The sequence below is a fragment of the Delphinus delphis genome, chromosome 8 (assembly GCF_949987515.2).
Source record: "Delphinus delphis chromosome 8, mDelDel1.2, whole genome shotgun sequence".
Classification (NCBI taxonomy): Eukaryota; Metazoa; Chordata; class Mammalia; order Artiodactyla; family Delphinidae; genus Delphinus; species Delphinus delphis.
In genome coordinates, this window is record NC_082690.1 from 4,405,233 (window position 1) to 4,426,181 (window position 20,949).

General features: G+C 48.5%; 1 protein-coding gene across 11 annotated transcripts in view; it reads right to left on the reverse strand.

The window, feature by feature from the left end:
• Positions 1 to 20,949, reverse strand: part of NTM (neurotrimin) — a 932,003-nt gene that overhangs the window by 170,599 nt on the left and 740,455 nt on the right. For all 11 annotated transcript variants that reach the window (XM_060017634.1, XM_060017635.1, XM_060017643.1 and 8 more), the window contains one exon: positions 15,367 to 15,599. In XM_060017634.1, the coding sequence (XP_059873617.1) occupies positions 15,367 to 15,599 (233 nt within the window). The remainder of the gene's footprint in view (positions 1 to 15,366; positions 15,600 to 20,949) is intronic.

The window sequence follows — 20,949 nt, forward strand, 5'->3', positions numbered from 1 at the left end:
TAAAAGCAGCAAGGGAAAAACAACAAATAACACACAAGGGAATCCCCATAAGGTTAACAGCTGATCTTTCAGCAGAAACTCTGCAACCCAGAAGGGAGTGGCAGGACATATTGAAAGTGATGAAGGAGAAAAACCTGCAACCAGAAAGTCCTATACACTAATGATGAAATATCTGAAAATGAAATTAAGAAAACACTCCCATTTACCACTGCAACAAAAAGAATAAAATATCTGGGAATAAACCTACCTAAGGAGACAAAAGAGCTGTATGCAGAAAATTATAAGACACTTATGAAAGAAATTAAAGATGATACAAATAGATGGGGAGATATACCATGTTCTTGGATTGGAAGAATCAACATTGTGAAAATGACTCTACTACCCAAAGCAATCTACAGATTCAATGCAATCCCTATCAAACTACCACTGGCATTTTTCACAGAACTAGAACAAAAAATTTCACAATTTGTATGGAAACACAAAAGACCCCGAATAGCCAAAGCAATCTTGAGAACGAAAAACGGAGCTGGAGGAATCAGGCTCCCAGACTTCAGACTATACTACAAAGCTACAGTAATCAAGACAGTATGGTACTGGCACAAAAACAGAAAGATGGATCAATGGAACAGGATAGAAAGCCCAGAGATAAACCCACGCACATATGGTCACCTTATCTTTGATAAAGGAGGCAGGAATGTACAGTGGAGAAAGGACAGCCTCTTCAATAAGTGGTGCTGGGAAAACTGGACAGGTACATGTAAAAGTATGATATTAGATCACTCCCTAACACCATACACAAACATAAACTCAAAATGTATTAAAGACCTAAATGTAAGGCCAGAAACTATCAAACTTTTAGAGGAAAACATAGGCAGGACACTCTATGACATAAATCACAGCAAGGTCCTTTTTGACCCACCTCCTAGAGAAATGGAAATAAAACCAAAAATAAACAAATGGGACCTAATGAAACTTCAAAGCTTTTGCACAGCAAAGGAAACTATAAACAAGACCAAAAGACAACCCTCAGAATGGCAGAAAATATTTGCAAATGAAGCAACCGACAAAGGATTAATCTCCAAAATTTATAAGCAGCTCATGCAGCTTAATAACAAAAAAACAAACAACCCAATCCAAAAATGGGCAGAAGACCTAAACAGACATTTCTCCAAAGAAGATATACAGACTGCCAACAAACACATGAAAGGATGCTCAACATCACTATTTATTAGAGAAATGCAAATCAAAACTACAGTGAGATATCATCTCACAGCTGTCAGAATGGCCATCATCAAAAAATCTAGAAACAAATGCTGGAGAGGGTGTGGAGAAAGGGAACACTCTTGCACTGTTGGTGGGAATGTAAATTGATACAGCCACTGTGGAGAACAGTATGAAGGTTCCTTAAAAAACTGCAAATAGAACTACCATATGACCCAGCAATCCCACTACTGGGCATATACCCTGAGAAAACCATAATTCAAAAAGAGTCATGTACCAAAATCTTCATTGCAGCTCTATTTACAATAGCCCGGAGATGGAAACAACCGAAGTGCCCATCATCGGATGAATGGATAAAGAATATGTGGGACATATATACAATGGAATATTACTCAGCCATAAAAAGAAACCTAATTGAGCTATTTGTAATGAGGTGGATAGACCTAGAGTCTGTCATACAGAGTGAAGTAAGTCAGAAAGAGAGAGACAAATACCGTATGCTAACACATATATATGGAATTTAAGAAAAAAAAATGTCATGAAGAACCTAGGAGTAAGACACGAATAAAGACACAGGCCTACTGGAGAACGGACTTGAGGATATGGGGAGGGGGAAGGGTGAGCTGTGACAAAGCGAGAGAGAGGCATGGACATATATACACTACCAAACGTAAGGTAGACAGCTAGTGGGAAGCAGCCGCATAGCACAGGGATATCCGCTCGGTGCTTTGTGACCGCCTGGAGGGGTGGGATAGGGAGGGTGGGAGGGAGGGAGACGCAAGCGGGAAGAGATATGGGAACACATGTATATATATATAAAATTGATTCATTTTGTTGTGAAGCAGAAACTAACACACCATTGTAAAGCAATTATACTCCATAAAGACGTTAAAAAAAAAAAGAAAATCCACCCTGTAAAGTCAGCTTAATGTCACCTGGTCTGAGAATAGGGTGACCACAGCATTTTGATAGAAATAACAGAAAAGTTCACGCTCTCACACGCAAGCAAGGGAACGGAATAAACCCTGGAATTGGAGGCAGAGGAGGGAAGATTTTCATTTACTGTCAGACCCTAGTTTTCATTCATTTATTTATTCAATAGACATTGATTGAGTGCCTACCATATGCCAGACCCTGTTCTAGGCACTTGGATGTAACAGTGAACAAAGCAGCCACGTCCCTGCCTTCCCCCACTGGAGCATGTGTCCTCGTGGAGGGAAACAGACCACGACTCCAAACATGTGAATATATGTTATGCCAACAGGTGAGCTCTGCTACGGAGAAAAGCGAAGGAGAAAGGTGCTAGAGAGTGAGCAGGTGGGTGGGATCTCTGCCTTATACAGGTGGTCAGAGAGGCCTCTCTCTAAGGTGACCTTGGGGCAGAGACCTGCAGAATGGGGGGCTGCTCCCAGGGACACCCGGCACGGGCTCCAGCAGGGGAGGGGGCACAACCGTGAGGTGGGGGCCCCTTTGTCATATTCCGAGAACAAGCAGAGGAAGAGGTGGGGTAAGAAGAGGGAGGAGAGACGCCAGGCGGTATAGGACCTGTCAGGCCACAGTAAGGACTTCGGGTTCTACTCTGAGGGAGCTGGCGAAGGACTGGGAGGCCCGCTCAGAGGGATGAGGAAACCTTTAAAGGACCAGTCCTGCTGAGTGTGAAGAGCAGAGCGTGGGGAGTGAGTGGAAAACAGAGAAGGGATGGGGGCTTGGGACAGGGCAGTAGAACTGCATGTCGGGAGAAGTGGTGGGATTCTGGATAAACTTCAAATTTCAGCAACTCTAATAGGAAGTGCTCAAGCCGGAAGAGGAGTAGGGGAGAAGGAAAAGAGTCCGGATCGATGCTGAGGTTTGCAACAGGAGCTCCTAGAAGAATGAGTTGCCATTGACCGATGGGAAGCCCACAGAAGGGAGACGTTTGGGGTCACGGTCGGGGGCCATCACAAAGACAGCTAGAATTCAAGGGCTTGATTTTGTACCTTTGGAGTTTGAGGCACCGGTGAGACAAATAGTAGTGATCAAGTCCAAGGAGTAGGCCCCCCCAGCTAACAAGAGAACACTTAGCAACTTTATCTTCAATTCTAATCCCAGGTCCCCAGACCACATCTCAGGGCCCAGTGCTGGGCCACGTCACCAGCCTCCTTCCACTGGAGTCACATGTGGCTCCTCCAACCCCCGGAACCTGGTGGGAGTTATTTTCAACATCAGAAAGTAGAGTCGGGCTTCCCTGGTGGCGCAGTGGTTGAGAGTCCGCCTGCCGATGCAGGGGACACGGGTTCGAGCCCTGGTCTGGGAAGATCCCACATGCCGCGGAGCAGCTGGGCCCGTGAGCCACAACTACTGAGCCTGCGCGTCTGGAGCCTGTGCTCCGCAGAGAACAAGAGAGGCTGCGATAGCGACAGGCCCGCGCACCGCGATGAAGAGTGGCCCCCGCTTGCCACAACTAGAGAAAGCCCTCGCACAGAAACGAAGACCCAACACAGCCATAAATAAATAATTAAATTAAAAAAAAAAAGAAGCAGCGTCTCTGTTTCGGCATTTGGATTATTCCGTCACCTCCTGTAGGTACCCCAAGGATAAGGAGCTGATGTTGTCCAAACATCTACATGACAAGGGTGGCTGTCCAAAGAGAGTCTTTAAAGAAGAAATAAACAGCCTGCCTGCAAGATGACTCTTTCTTCAGCTCTCACATTGGCCAAACCTGAACTTCTGACAGATTTGGAATCCCAACCTTTTCTGACTTTCAGCCACCAGGGATTCACAGGGTTGAAGGCCAGTGTATTAGTTTCCTGCGGCTGCTGTAACAAGGTGCCATAAACTCGGCAGTTTAAAACAACAGAAATGTGTCCTCTCACAGTTCTGGAGACCGGGAAGTCCAAAATCAGTTTCACTGTGTTGAAATCAAGGTACCTGCAGGGCTGCACCGCCTCTGGATGCTCTAGGGGAGAATCTGTTCCTTGCCTCTTCCAGCGTCTGGCGGCTGCTCCCTGGCTCATGGCCACATCACTCCAGTTGCCAAGGAGAGCAACTCTGAGTCTCTCTCTGCTCCATCTTCACGTGGCTTTCTCCTCTGTGTGTCTGTATCAAATCTCCAGCCTCCCTCTTACGAGGATACATGTGATCACATTTAGTGCCCACCTGGTTAAGCCAGGTTAATCTCTCCATGTCAGATCTTAACTTAATCACATCTGCAAAGACGTCATCATGTAAGGTAACACTCACAGTTCCAAAAATTAGGACCTGATATTTTGGGTGCTCATTATTTAGCCTAGCACAGCCAGTCTCAACACACAGTAAGTCCATTAGCTTAATGATTGAAAAAAGAAGCTTTATGGGTCCATTCATGATCCAACAAGTAGCCTGGGAGCCCCTATTAAGTTCTAGGCCCTGGGGATAAAATGCAAGAGCAGACAGGCTCCTTGGAAAACAGACACAATCAGCTAATCACAAAACAAATGCCGAATTACAACTGTGGTGAGAGATACAGAGCGCTGCATGATTCTAAGTCCTGGGGGAGGCCGGGGTGGAGGTTACCGTAAGACAGGAGGTCTGAGGAAGCTCCCTTAGGACGTGGCATTCAAGTTACTGTTTGCAGGATAAATGGGGTTAACTGAGTGGAAAGAGGAAAGGCTGCAAGGCAGAAGGCAGAGAATGGAGAGGCCATTTCTGGTCATTTCCACGACCAGAAAGAACAAGTCAAGTAAAATACAATGAGAGCAGTGAGGCAGGAGCGTGGGGGTGAACAGGGACTGGAGAAGAGGCGTCCCGGGACGTGCAGCCCTCGGTCAAGCCCTTGAGGTTCCATCGAATCCAGGCTTGAAAAGAGCACTTTGGCTGCGCGTGGAGAAAGTGGGGGTGATGGAGAGCAGAGTGGGTGTGGGCAGACTAGCTGTTTTATTTTCATTTTAACAGCTGAGAGCTCAACTGTCAGACCATCATTTTCAGAAGACTTGTATCTGTGTGGCCTTCCCGGACACCCAAGCCAGCTCCCCAGCTTGCAGGAGCATCTCTCTTAGTCCCAGGATGCTCGTGAACAGCTCTGTCCCAGCAGTTCCCCCTTTAAACCCCAATTGCTGCCTCAGCCCCATTTTATATCCTGATCACAGAGATCGGTCTCAGTCATCTTTGTATCTATTCCAACTCGTATTTCAGTACTCAACACGCGCTAGTCTACGTGTGAGTGAAAGGGGAAAAGGAAAATCAAATTTTCTGATCCCTCAGCTCAAGGTCGCGAGAAAGGTCGTGGCTAGATTGGGTGCTTAGAGTGAGGGGCAGCGTGAGCACAAGTCCCCCTTCTGAAGTGCAGACACGATAGCAGTCTAAGACCTCCATAAACCAGACCCGTGGAATTATAAGAGCAAACGGGGTGATGGCAAGAGAGCAGGGGAACGTCAGCAGGTCAGAGGTCAGAAAACCAGGCACACAGAGTGCAAAGGAGGGGACCAGGATGGGAAAGGGGGATGCAACCCAGACAGCCTCCTGGGAATAGAGACCCAAATCCGCAACAGGACACGTACGCATTCTTGGTACAGAGGACCGGGACTGTTTAAAGTAGCCCACGTAAGACACAGGGAAGGAAGAGCCTGGAAAAGGGACGGAAGAGGCTGGAAACCTTTATGCTGATAGACAATCACACAAATGAAGGACGTTACTTTCTAGCGACGTTCGGCTTCCTTCTGTTTGGTACCTTCCTCCAAATCAGACTGGGTGACACATCAAAACATTTCTCTAACGTGTGTCTAATCTGAAATAGATTACAGAAGTAGGTCATTTTTCCAGGTACTTGTGTCAAAATTCAGACCGGAATCCAGGACTCCTAAATCCTGAAATTTACTGCTTTCTGCTAAGCTGTTCTATCCCCAAAGGAGCCAACACTGGGTTCAATTAACCACAGTAGAAAGCACTATTTGCCAAGTGAACATCCTCTATTTTGAATTCTTAATCCCCCCACCAGCTGACTTCACCACAAAGACGTGAATGTATAATTGAGACGTAAAGAGACACGCCACCAAATTAAACTGCCCTAATTTTAAATCAATAGTTTTTTTCCTCAAATAACATGAAATGAAGATCTCTCAAGAGAAAAAACATCTTGTTCCAACATCTCCAGGAGGCGTTCTCCACTAAGCCGAACTCCAGCAAAAGCCAATTAGATTTCTTACCAACACCAGACACTAAATTATCACAGACAACGCTCAACAGGAATAGAAATCTTAGGATATACTCCAAGGGGTGACACCGTCTACCCTAAGTTGGCCTGGAGACATCCGAAACACCAGGTCTCCTCTACCCAACGGCTCTTGGGTACCAGTGAGAGGTGGCTGCCAGCGGTGGGCGGGTCTGGCGGACCCGAGGGGCTGCAGACCCCTTCCTGCGGTTCTCATTTACCTTTGGCAGCATCCTCAACCTCTCTGGCACAATCATCACTATGACAGAGCTAAGCACCCCAGTGCCAACAGCTCTGTTTGCTAGTGTACCAAGAAAGGCACCTTAACTACACCGAGGGAATATCATCATTAGTGCCCTGTCCCAGGACCTCGTATCATCCTCACTCTTCCTCCTCCATGTCAGACGTTGCCAGGCTTTCCAGCTTTGTGCACGCCAGTGCTAGGACGCTTCTCTCCAGATCCCCTGGAAAATCCTGCTCACCTCTGAAGACCCTGGAGAAACACAAGCTTGTAGTTTTGCCTGATCTTGCAGATGAAATCAGTTCTTCCCTTTCGGTGTATTCATGGCATTTCTACGCATAAACATCCTAATTCCTAACCCCTGTTATCCTCTAAGAGGGTTATTAACAAATAATACAGCAGTCTCCTCTGCTAGACAGGGCGGGGACTCTGAACACGTGTGGGTCCCCAGGGCCTGGCTTCCAAATACTGTTAAATGGAATTGAAAGATGACAGCTGACAATCCTCATGTGACAACAGATGGACTAAGGGACTTGGTCACCAACGTCTCCCCACGCCATAAGAAGCTAGACGTTTCAATTTGGCAAGAAGAAGAGGGAGGGTTTAGACGTTTTTGAGTCGACTGCAAAAGTCATGGCCTTCAAATCAATGATGCTGTCCTTGATATCACTTTATACACACCCTTATAGGGATGACACCCAGAATCTTTAGGAATATAGTCATGAGCCAGATCCAATGGATCACAAAACCATAAAGACACCTCATACAATCCTTCGTTAAAAATATCTGCTTCAAGTTCAATTTGAGTAAGCCACAGGGAGCCTGTGATACGGGAACAGAAATCTAAAGGAATGCATTAGGAAGGGCCGCTTACTCAGAATCCCATGTTTGCCCTTCCCCAGTAGAAAATGACAACACATCTTATTTGGAGGCTACAGGGCTACATACAACCCAGGAGGAGTCAGAGCTGCTTTCCTCAGCCCTCTGGTATTGGAATCTGAGGCAGCACAGACTCCCTGGAGAAAACCACCTAAGGGACAAGAATTCTGTGGTTGCTTAAAGACCTCCCCCCTTGGGAGCCCTAACTGCTTACCTGGAGGGATGCTGCCTGACTCCCATAAGGCTTGCTGTGAAGCAATAGGGTCACCCGGGCTTCCTGCTTCCCTAGAGCTCTGAGTGGTGTGGAGGACAGGACAGGGGACCTGTTATTACCTACTGTACTGACCAGGAAGCACCAGCAGGCAGGTGCCGAGTTTTCCCAACTGCCTAGGAAACAGATCCTCCCCAGCAACACCAGAGGGCACAGAAAATGCCATTATTAAGCCTGTATAGATTTTACTATAGCTATTTTCTCAGATTTCTTTAGTATCATAGACTCTACCCTACTTGGTAACAGATGGATGACGTTCCGGGGGTTTACTGAAATTGAGTAAACTCACGAAGAATTTTTGCCTCTCCACGGCCCATAACTGCATCAAAAAAATTAAAAACTCAGCAGGTAAAACTGAGTTGCCTCATTTGCATGCTGTCGAAATTCTGTAAATCAATTTCAGGTAAAATGCCCTACTTCCTTGTCATTCTCTAGGGTGCTTTGAGGAGCACTTTAATTTTGTGGTGGAATTTCATTGCCTGACTTTTTGAAAGTTCTGCCGAATTCAGAGGTACAGTCTTACGACCAGGCCCAACGTGCATTTTGAGCTACATCTTGAACGGGGGAAGGAAGAGGTTAGATGGTTTGGAGAGCAGTTTGGGATGGCAGATGTGACCTACTGTCACACAAGGCCACTGGCAGCTGAAGAATGCAGATGTGCTCAAAAGGCGACTTCTGTGGACTTAGGGCTGGACGGTGGTGTTTCCTCTACTATGGACTCAGCGAGATGTAGCCCGAATGGAAATTAGATGGTGCAAAGGTCTCTTCAGCTCCACCACGGGAGCCTCGCAGGGCCAGGGGGCAGGCTGCTTTCAGCGGGGGATGTGGCTGTCTGAGAGACAGAAGTCTTTGCTTTCAGTGTAAGGATTAGAGCACATTATTCCCTTTGATCTGTTGTTTTTCAAATTCCCTTTTGTTCAGGTTCTGGGTGGGGAGGGTCTATGGGGCGTAGGTATCTAGAAATTAAAAGTTATTGTTCCTGTTCTCTTAATCATAATAATGAGTTTGGCTTGACAAGGTCAATTAATTATTCAGGATTAGAAAGCAACACGATTCTACATATCAGGCGGGTATGAGGGGAGGGTTCTGAGCAGGGAGACGATACCAGGTAAATGCAGGGCTGGTACCACCAAAGCTCTGTTGTTGGCAAGTCACCTGCTGGTGCTGGCTATTCCCCGGCCTGGTCCCTTTCTCTCCGGGATCCCACCAGCCCAGGGAAATGGACGGCCACATCCTGGCTTCCTCCTCTCATCCCTGTCTTATTCCATAGACATTAGCGGGGGACCCCCTTCACGTGCGCTTCAGAGCTGTTTGACTCCAAAAGGCAGGTAATTAACTATCAAACCATAGCAGGGATTTTCAGATTAATTCTGCCCAGGAAGAAATAGGAAAATTCATTTCGACCAAACAAAAGGGAGGGGGTAATTAGATGCTCCAATGACAAAAGGGAGACCTAAATAGAGTCTAGAAAACTGATACAGGGCCCAAAGCTTTTGTTAGTGTTATTTTTACACCAATACCCCCATCTTTATAAGCACTGCATTCTACCTTCCTCTGTCACGCAGGTAGGTCCCTAAGTGAGACTGAAGCCCAGCAGGTATAGCAGCAGACCTGCCAGGCCGGGCTCTGCATGCTGATAAGGAGAGCATTCCCTAACGTCCCTGAAGACCACCAGGGCAGTCTTCCTGCACTGCCACATAAGGGCTTTTACAAATACAGTTAGGGCTTTGGGGATGTCTTCCGTACTGTCCTGAATCTGGCAAACAATTCAGTCCCACAAAGCATTTTTATTCACTCAGCTTTCCAGGATGGGGCCTCTTCCAAGAAACAATGGAGACGGGGTAGAGCTTTTCCATATGCAGAGAAGCCTGGTTTGGCAGCAGGATCAAGAAGGGGAAAGGATTAAAATACATACGCAGCTGAACTGGAGAAGCAGCCTCTTATTAATTACACTCGTAAAGCAGGGCACCCTGAGGTCACAGAGGTGGAAAGCGCTAGACCCATATTTTCATAAATCGGAGGTGGGTCGCCCTCACGCTGGTCTAAAAGATCACGTTCCGGCTGCCTAAGTGGGCATGCGAACCCCTGGGTGGTATTTCTTACTTTTCACAAACACATTTTGAATGGAGAATTCAAGGCATCAGAAAATCACGAAGTCCAAGCATCTGAACACCTCCCCACTTCCCCGCCCCCTGCCGCTGCCTGCGGCTTCACCACAGGGCACTTTAGATGCAATAAGCGTCCCCCTCCCCCGGCTGCAAGGCCAGAGTCTCGATGTCCTGGGGGATGTACCTTCTGCATCTGCCCACTTATCCAGTCCCCAGGTTCTGCCTCTGCTCCTTGGGACACAGCTTCGGACTCCGGATGTCCTACTCTGTGTAGCTATCAGAGGAACTCCAGGCCTCCACCTTTTTCAACAAGTCTCTCCTGTTTTTCTCTTTTTAAAGATTTTTTGATGTGAACCATTTTTAAAGTCTTTATTGAATGTTACAATATTGCTTCTGTTTTATGTTTCGGTTTTTTGGCCCCGAGGCGTGTGGGATCTTAGCTCCCGAGACCAGAAGTGGAACCCGCACCCCCTGCATTGGAAGGCGAAGGCTTAACGCTGAACCACCAGGGAAGTCTCACTTCTCTCTTGTTTTTAAAGCACCACCATCTTTTCTAATTTCCTTCTTCTCTCCAAAGTCCCATCCCCCTTTACACCCCACAGCCGGCCTTCGAAGTCAATGATGCCCATTCTTGTTTCAGCACCTGCCGCCCAGCCGGCAGTTCAAGGCCTCCGGGGATATTCTATCCGCACTGCCCAACACAGGAGCCACCCGTCCCCAGCGGCTGCTGTAGCACCTGAAATGCGGCTGGTGTGACTGAAGGAGTAAATGGCAAATTGTATTTGGTTTTAGCTAGTTTACATTTAATTTTAAATAACCACTGTGCAGAGTAGCTGCTTAGCTCAGATGTCCTGTCCCTCGCTTCCCTCCCACACTGGCTGCAGGACCGCTCTCCTCCTGAGGCCGCCCCTTGCTCCTGACCTGCCTCTGGCACTCGCCCCACGTGACTGCCCGGGCTCTGTCTGCAGCCCTGAGCCCGCTCCTGCCCGGACGCTGCCCCTGGACGGTGTGAATCAGAAGCGCCGTCAGCCTTGTCCTGCAGGCTGGTCTTACAGCCCTGGCCATGCAGCCTGAGTCCTCTGGGGTTTCACACTCTCCCCTCCTCTCCATGGCTCGACTTCAGAGCCGCTTCTCCACCCCTGTGCCTTCCACCTCGGGGCTTCTCTCTGGAGCCCAGGCCTGCCTGACCACTGTCCCCACTCCAGCTACTTCACCAGTCCTGCCGAGACCTTTGGAGACCACCCGCCCCCAACAGCACAGGAAAGATTTGGGAGAATTTAGGTAGCCCCAGAGCGATCTTCCTAAAAAAAAGATACAGGGAAGAAACAACGCAACAGCAACAGGTAGTGAGAAGAGAAGAGATGGACCCACGAACAAAAAAGGAACCAAGCATCCCCTATTTCCCTTTTCCTTTACTATGAGGACACGATGTGCTATCAACAGATGTTTAAAATATCCTAGGGAGCGAAGCACAAATCTAGAACTTGCCACCAGTGAAAGGCTCGCCTTGAGGGTTGCAAGGGCTGAAGATGCACTAAGAGCTAAGGTCCAGAGCACCCAGGCCAAGGAAGGCCCGGCCCTGAGGCCCAGGCTTGAGCCAGAGGACGGGCCAGTGCCCAGGGGCCCACAGGAAATGTGGCTGCCGTGTAAGCGGACCAGCCTGGTCTCTGTATAGGTCATCCTGAACTCTATTAAAATGTCTGATCAAACACCACGGGGGTGAGAGGACCCAAGGGTTTGGAGGCACTCAGTGCTCCGGAAGGATTTAGACAACAGCTACACTCGCAGAACCTAAATTCCTGGGGAGGACTTGGGCACGTGGCATACAAGTCCATCTTCCCCCCACGAATGGCAACTAATACTTCAGGGGCAGCATTTCGTTCATCTTCACGTGCTGAATGCTTGGCCAGGGTGCTGGGAAGCAGAGTTGTTTCTCAGTGGCGATTTATGTGTGAATGAATGAAGGCGAGGGTGGGGCAGGCACGGAGGGCTGAGGGGCTGGTACTTAGGCAGGTGCACGGGTGGCACCAGGTCTCAGCAGGAGTTAAACACACAGCACCGCAAGCAGAGAGAAGACCCAGTACAAAGAACAAGTGGGGCAGTAGGGGTATTTGCTAGAAAGGGGGAAAATATAATCTCAGACTTCAGTAAGCTCACTTAATTCTGTGAAAATAATATTACTTTCCTTCTGTGTGCGTTTATTTATGTATGAAGCTGACGACATGGACACAAATACACACACTCATGGGTGGAAATATGAGTTTCGTTATTTTCTGCTGCTGCTATCATGTGTGTGTCTGTCTGTGAGTATGTGTTTAATGACGGTAATACCATTTTGAAAAGTTAAGACGTCTTCCATTCCAACACCGTGCTGCAAAGGGCTGAACAGGGATGTCTACAGAATCCAGCAGTCCGATTCTGCTGGGAATTAAGGTTTACGTTCAGTACAATAAATGATTCCAAGATAAATACATTTCTTTCTTTTTTTTTTTTTTAAGTCCTGGATGGTGATGTATCCTCTTTCCAATACAGAAACAGGGGAGCCTGGCTCTATTTAGTTTGTCTGATTGCTTTTAAGAGGAGGGACAGGTTGGCTCCGAGAAACCATGGTCCTCTGTTCATTAAAGTGTCAATAATGCCCGGTCCAGGCATATCGACAGCAGATTCGCTCAGGCTGAGTCTGTGGACAAGACCAGAATCTTTTTTAACCCAGCTTGTTTCCAGATCAATACACCCATCAGCATTTGAAAATTAGCCCAAGATGAGATTCTGATACTTGAGGTGGTATGTCATGCTCAGAGGCCACCTTGCCAAGCCACAGGTGTAAACGCCCAGCTGGGGATTAGACACTTTCCATCCCCATGGAGACGAGTGAGGATTGATGTAGACCCCATCCCCCCTCCCAGCCCCCCCCCCCCCCCCCCCCCCCCCCCCCCCCCCCCCCCCCCGCCACACACTCTCAACCTTCCCTCTTTGAGCCTGTGGAAGTCCTTGGGGCTATAACCCAGCCATTTGCCTCAAGGGGCATTTATTAAAGTGCACTTTGTTCGAGGCACTTTCCGGGTGCTCAGGGCAGGAGTGTATGGGTGTGAGCGAGGAAGGGGAGGGGACCTTAAGGAAAAACAATGACGCACACATGATCCTTGTTTTCAAGGAGGCTTCGGAGTTTTTCACGACTCCTTCCATTTTCCAGTTCCATAAAGGTCCTGCTTCCTGAGGCCAGCGTCTGTGATGGTGTAGAGTTCCTAAGGTCTGTCTGTCATTGTCAGGCACTCTCAGCAGTAAGTGTGTGCACTGGGGGGAGGGAATGGGGTGGGGGGGGCATGGGGCGTGGCTGCAAACGTACCCCCTGGTGCTACCGACTGGGTCACTAGGGCATCCATCAAACTCCCTCACAGAACAGTGTGACTCTCAGTCTTTTTCTGGCCAATAATAAAACTTTCGCCCACCAACGCCATCTCATGCAACAATACCTACTCTGCTATTTGTGATACATTCTGATACTGTCTATGCAATTCCATTTCCTTTAAAAAATGCTGTTTGTATCCAGCAGTTTGAAGATTTTCATATATAGAACCAACAGAGGAAACAACCATCATCATTTCCTTTTAGAAAGAAAGAGAGAAAAATAACATAAAATAAAAACAACTTGGTGTGACCAAGCTGTGTCATAGCACGGGGGGCCGCCCACCCCACTGGCCTCATCCCTCAGCCGCCGGAGCCTGTGTGGGTCTCCCTCCAGCCTGTCCTCTTCCCACCACTGCCCACCGACCTCGCCCTTCACAGTCGGGACCCTGACCCAAGCTGCCCTCTGTCCTGCCTTCTCCCAGCTCCCCTCCCTTCTCTCCCTTCCCTGCTCTTTGTCGCTCTCACCTACCATCCACAGCTCTCCCCTTCCCTCTGGGCTGCTGGAAAGGAGGGGAGAGGAGGCTGGAGGAGCCTCTGGACCTGGAGCTTACTGCTGTGGACCTGCCATTCAGGGGGATGAAGAGAGCTGGGAATGAGAGCTGGAGAAAAGACCAGCAGAGGATCTGGCGCCATTGCTCGGGGGCTTCCCCTCTGAGGTAAGGGAGCAAGGATGTGGTACAGAGTTAAATACTGTTTTGTTTGTTTTGTTCTTTTAACATCTTTATTGGAGTATAATTGCTTTACAATGGTGTGTTAGTTTCTGCTTTATAACAAAGTGAATCAGCTATACATATACATATGTTCCCATATCTCCTCCCTCTTGCGTCTCCCTCCCACCCTCCCTATCCCACCCCTCTAGGTGGTCACAAAGCACCAAGCTGATCTCCCTGTGCTATGCGGCTGCTTCCCACTAGCTATCTATTTTACGTTTGGTAGTGTATATGTCCATGCCTCTCTCTCACTTTGTCCCAGCTTACCCTTCCCCCTCCCCATACCCTCAAGTCCATGCTCTAGTAGGTCTGTGTCTTTATTCCCGTCTTGCCCCTAGGTTCTTCTGATCATTTTTCTTCTTTTTCTTTTTTTAGATTCCATATATATGTGTTTTTAAAAAGTTTAAAAAAACAGCAGCTGTATTTTTTAAAAACTAGCTAACACTTAACCAGCACCTCTGTGTGCCAGGCCCTCTCCTGAATGTTTACACATCAGTACGTGGCAAATATAATCCCCTCCACTGACCCTCGCAACGTTGACTCCGTTTTACAAAAAGAAACTTTGAGTCACAGTTGGAACCTGGGGTCCCACAGCCAGAAAGTGGCCGAGTCTGATTCTGAGCACTTGCTCCCTGTCTGAGAATCTGCCGCACGGCTGCGTGTTGTCTGAACGCCCAGCACCTGCTCTGCTTATGGGGAAGCAGAGAAGGGCCTGGGAAGCATGGAGACAGCGGAAGCAAGAGATGCAAAAACAGACCTCAAAAGCTGGGGGTGGGTGTGAGAGGCTCAGAGGAAGGGGAGGGGAATGGGGTGCAAGGAAAACACAGAGGACATCAGACACAGGCATTAAAGGCGAGATGTGGCATCAGAAACCCAGGGCTGGGTGGTGAGAGAAGAAGCCAACAAGCTGGAAACCACAGAGGTGGCTGTGACGGCCATGTCCCAGGTAGGTGTTTAGAGCATCTGCAGTGGGCTCTGCCTTCTTTGAAGGCTGTGTGAGGGATGGCATATGCGCAGTGCCAGAGAGCTAAAATGCTGGTCTTAAAATAAAGCGAGCTTAGCAGTGGATGGAACCTTCAAAAAACTTAGAGGAGAAAAAAGCCAAGGAAAGCAATAATCAGGAGCTAATTTTCTGAGAAAATGTATTATTGGAACAAAAGCAAAGAACAAACAAAAAAACAAACCCTAGTCCTATTCAATGGGAAAATGATTTGAAATTTTAGCATCAGATGGCAAAGTGAAAATTAGGAAATTGTCCTGGCCAGATGGAACAGACAGACTCATCTCAGTTGAGAATCACAGTGAAAGTGTTGGATACAGGCTCTCTCAGCCGCCCCTGCACCGGCTGCCCCCAGGCCACCTACCTTGCACGATGAGGTGCACCCGGGAGGTCTTGGGGTGGTTGTCCGTCTGCACGGAGCAGGTGTACGGGCCCTCGTCGTACACGTCCACGTTCTGGATCTCGATGCTGTACTGGGTCTGGGTGTTGCTCAGGAGGACCACGCGGGGGTCCAGACACCACTTGTCGTTCCCGGCGTAGAGGATGGTGCTGCGGTTCAGCCAGGCCACCCGGGTGACCCGGTTGTCAATCGTGCACCTGGAGGGAGGACCAGACAGGTAAGTCAGGGGACCGCAGAGAAACGGGAGCCATCAGGGTCTTCTTGGCAAGGCTGAGATGCCTGGTCACCGTGCCTTGTCTTCGCCCCCTGCCCCCAATGTGTACACGCACACCTCCTGTTTGCTGTGGCCTGGGTGGAACTTTCTGGAACTCAGCGTCAGAGGTCTTGCAGAACTGCAGCCTCAGAACATGGGCTGTTTCAGACTTCCAGGTCCTGAGTGATTCTGTGCTTCTGAAAACCCCTGAGCACAGGACTATTTCAATACCCCTAACCATTCACTAGTTATAGCCTGGAACCATCAACCATCCTGGGAATGGCTGGGCCCTGGGACTACCCCCATCCTCCCCCCGCCCTGGGATTTCCATGATGTGCATATGATAATCCCTCACACTGCTTTCCAGATGTTCTGGGTGTACTAAGTTGCCCAATACTCAAAACAACCCTGTGAGGAAGGTTCTATTGGTAAAAAGAATTGAAGAACAGAGACACTGAACGCTTCTGGCAAATGGCACAGATAACGTGCGCTAGATCAGAAACCCAGCTTTTAACTACTAAACATTCCTTCTCCCATCTCAGAATAGCGAACTCCAACAGAAGGCTTTTGAAGTCAAAACTAAATATGGACCCACCACCATTGCTATTTCTCCTCATTATACCCAGGGGCAGAAATGTTCAATTACTGCTAGACTAAAGGCATTTTCCAAAATCTCAAAATGGTTCGTACATGTAAAAATAGACTTTCTTTCTTTTATTTTTGCATCTGGAGTCCCCAAATTGTGGAAGCTCCCTTCTCTTTTCCTACACTTTCAAATTTCCCAGCTACTCTGGCCAAATCCTCATCAAATCTGTCTGCATTCATTTCCCTCTCTAGCCACAGCGAGTATGTTTTACGGCCTGAGGCTAAATTCACAGACACAGTGTCCTGATCCTGGCTAGAATGCTGGAAATAGCAACTCAGCCACGGTAGGTACAGTGTTGCCTCCAACGTAATCATGCTTTTGCAGGGTACCAGGTACTTTTACATCCACCCTGTGTCACGTGATTCTTGCAGCAAATCGGTGAGATAGATGATCTCACCCACCCATTCTCCACTTTAAAGATCAGGCCTCCAGGGCCGGAAATGGTCTGGTGCCTTGCCTCAGGATAGGGAGCTAGGGAGTGATGGAGAGTCAGACCCCTCAGCCAGGTTCTAAGTCCTGGTCCTGGGTGCCCCTCAGGATGTGCAAAGGTGAATTTTTCAGGGACGGTTGCTTCCACTGAATTCTCCTAATTGTCTGTGACCATAAAAAGCCTAAGAACTGCTGCTGAGTACAGCAGCTTCCCCAGGCAGTCCCTCTCGAGATGTGCTCTCCAGCGCTGTGCATCCTTTCCACGCGTACTTGTGTAAATGTCACACGATCATTGCCGGGCCTCTCAGGCACAGGCAGAAGGGCTTGGTGAGAGGCCCTGTAGGGAAAACTGCTCAACCAGAAACACCTCTGCTCAGCTGTCCAGCTTGCTTTGTGCTGCTTACTGTGTTTTTTTGGACAACAAAGGATAGAAATGATGGGAAACCTGACCAGGGGAGTATTTCTGAAAGCGGGCGTGGACCACTTGCATCAGAATCACAGGAGGTGACTTTGTTACCGATTTTCTTGTCCTACTGATTCAGAATCTTTGGGAACTCAGAAACATGAATTTCTAACAATACCCCAGCTGGGTCAGACACCCACCACAGTTTGAAAAGCACTGGGGTATACAGCAGGGTATCCAGGACCAGCCGCATACCTTGTGGATCTCAGTGCAAAACGCAAAGGCAGAGTCCTTTGCTCAAGGACTATTAAGAATTTCAAGATGGTGAGAGCCGGGCATTTCACAAGTGCAGGGTCCTGTGCGAATAAACACACACCCTGAAGGGATGTCCCACACTTCTGTGCTTGTAACTCTCTTCGGGATCTTACTTAAATATGCGTTCTGATTTGGAAGGTCTGGGGTGGGGCCCGAGAGTCTGCATTTTTCGTAAGCTCCCAGGAGATGGCAATGCCGATGGCCCCCAGACCATCACTTAAGCAGCATAAAGCTAGAGGGAACTGTATGCGCGTGAGGGTTTGAGAAGCACTGAGCTAGCCCTTCACTATGTGAAAGTGTGACCAGAAAACCAGCAGGTCGTCATCGCTGGGGAGCTTGTTTGAAACACAGACTCGGGCCCCACCTCAGATATAATGAACGAATCTGCATTTTCATAAGCTCTCCAGTAACCAGGATGCACATGTGGTCTGGACTGGTCTAGAGTGAACTCCAAGACTTGCTGTCGGCTGTGATAACAATATCCTGAACATACCATGAGACTGAGCAAGAGGTAGGGAAGAGCAGCTGATGCAGGAAGCTGGGCCTCCCTGATGCTGTACTTGCCTTGCACACCTGATGCTCGTCCTCTCAGGCTACCTCACTAAAATGTGGATGTGAGCCACCATGGTGTGAACCCCCTTAAGAACAACACACTCCACAGCTCGCTTTGCTAGCAATGTACCTGGGATGTCATTCATATTCATGACTTTAAGGGCAGTCACTGCTCCGAATTTTGCTTGGATCCAAGGGGAGGAATTGGTGAAATTCATATTCACAACTGATGTTTCATATTACTGTATGCTAGGTATCCTGTGAGTCTATGGTATGTGCTATTTTATCATCTTAAAAAAAACTTGGTTGCATTCACCTACTACGGCCAATTTACAGATGAGGTTAACTGAGTCTAAGAAATATTATCCAAATGAACTAAGATCACCCTGCAGAACCAAGATTCAAACCCAGTTTTTGTTTGTTTGCTTATTTTCCCCCAAAGTCAGTGATCTTAAATGTCCTTATCCAGGGCTTCCCAAAAGTCCCTACAACATTTAAATTCAACTATCTGTAAGTCCTGACAAAGTACAGATTGCTGGGCCACTACCTGGTCCGGGGACCCCAGTTTGAGAACCATTAATTTAGACATTTCACTGGTTTCTGGTGACACGAGAGCCGCAGCGCAAGTGGGCACTAGGAAGTGACTCTCATTTGAAACACTTTTCCACTACTTTACGGGAGAGAACTTTCTTGCAACCAATGTGCCCTGGGAAGCCGGAAGCAGAGTCCCATTTATTTTGTCCTCCGGCAGCTGAAATTTGACCAAACACCAGGTGAGTGGCAGTGGGGCAGGAAATGCTGATCAACAACCTCTAAACTGCTTGAATAATTGTTTCTGATGCCCACAATGGGGGCATTTCACAGCCTCTCGGTGAACACGAGAGGACCGTCCTGGGCTTCCTTGTGAGTGTCTAATGATTGGAAATTGAATGCAACGGAAGTGGTCTCACCACACTGCACCGCACTCACAGGGCCAAAGATGTTCATTTGCAGAAGCACTCGTGCTCCGACACGGCCAGTTTCAGCACAGTTATGCGGCCCCTGTGATATACTACACTGAAAAGCTGGCATAGCTTCCGCCCTGGTTTGGGGCACATCGAAGGTCATGATTAGAGGTCCAAACTGTCATTGCTGGGTATCAGTCTTGCTGTGTCTCCATGGAATTAATGTGGCTTCTGAGAGATGAATCACAAAGGTAACTTGGTGGCCAACTCCTGCCGCCTCCTCATACCTGCCCTCATCTATCCGTCTCATTTACAGAACGATACACAGGAGACAATTCTCCAAGTATTAAAAAAAAAAAGTGGACGTGAGCATAACTGCACTCTCAGGCAGAGTTGATGCTTTGGTTAGTGGGGAGTTGGCGGGGAGACCAGGTGGGAAATTCAGTCAACAGGTTCCCTTTTTCCAGAGACAGCCCTTAGTTCACTTCTACAGAATTACTCCTAAAACACATGTATTTCATGCCATTTCAGCTCCCTCAGGAAGGGGATCAACTATAAGATTAACTGGAAGTGAGCAAGGTTTCAAACTCAACCCTCCCTAACTAATCCAGATAAGTGTAACAAGACATGGCCACTTGCCACTGAGGAAAGAGTCAAAAGGTCAGCCTAAGGCAGGCCAGGAAGAGAAGTGGAGAGTCAGAAAGGATTGGAGATGCCCTGGCCCAACCCTGAAGCTCTCCACCCCTTCCCCCCCCAGTCTTCAGATGCACTAGGCACCCACCCTGAGCATCCTCTCCTCCGTCCGTCCCACCACATATGCAAAGAGCAGAGGAGAAACCTCTGCACACACAGGGCTTCTGGACTGAGCCCTGGAACTCCCCAAACTCCAAACACGTCTCCTCTCAGAGCCTCAATGCCTGACCTCACTTGCATCCACACTCGAGCCAGGGGCCATCAACCTTCCCTATATCTGTAAGCGATCCTCCCCTCCCACAGGGCTGGCGGCTCTCCCTCCAGTGTGCGGTCCCCACGGACAGCCCACAGCCTGGCCTATGCAACATCCTGACAGAATCCAGACAGAGAGAGAGTGCCTGGGAGGGACGGGCTTGTTTACCATTCCACTGCCGAGCGAGTGTCCCTCTCAGTCTGTCTGTCTGCACCCTGCTCCCTTCCTTGGAGAAGCTGCTTCTTACAGAGAACAGGCCTGCTTGAACACAGGCCGTCAAGGACATCCAGGCTGCACAGATCATCAGTGCATTCTCCATGATGATGAGAAGCCTCAGGTGTGGCTGACCAGAATGGGACCATCCCCGTGCAGCCACGCCGGAACAGGCACCTGAGCACAGTGCACGGTGGAGAGAACCGACACACCTGAAATGTTCTGCAGCTGCGCCGATTGTGCGGAAGCTCTAAAAATGCAGCCCTCTGTGCCCTTCATCTCCTGCTGATGAACAGTGGCTTCATTACAGTTGCTGCACTTGTACATAGAGGAGTAGCAAAAAAAAATGATTAAGCAAGGCCAGGATGAGTGCGGCAGAGATAAAACATGGAAGTGTGGATTCGGGGCCTCGAGCTACTTTTGGATTTTAGAGGAAAGGAGAAAAAGAGACAGAGACAGAGAGAGAAAGAGGAACCTGGAAATTGGAAGAAAAATAAAGCAGAAGTAACTGCTTGGCACCTTCTCAAGACAGACAAAGAGGGTGCTGAAATACAGAGAAGGATTCTTGAAGAAAGAGGGAACAATTCCGGCTTGGCCTTTCTTAAACGCACCTGCCTGAAGATCTGAGGACTCTAATGGACCAGAACAGTGAGTACTCCAACCATCCCTTCTCTCAAACGGCCCTTTAACTGCCTTTGAAAAGCAACACATCTCCAGCAACATTTGAGCCTACAAAGAAGTAAGTGTTTCTGCCCTTTGTTGCTCCTGATCACAATCTCCTCTTATCGCTCAGAAATGGTCCCGCGGTCCAGCTGCCCACTAAGTTTTGTTTCTCTGAGGGTTTGG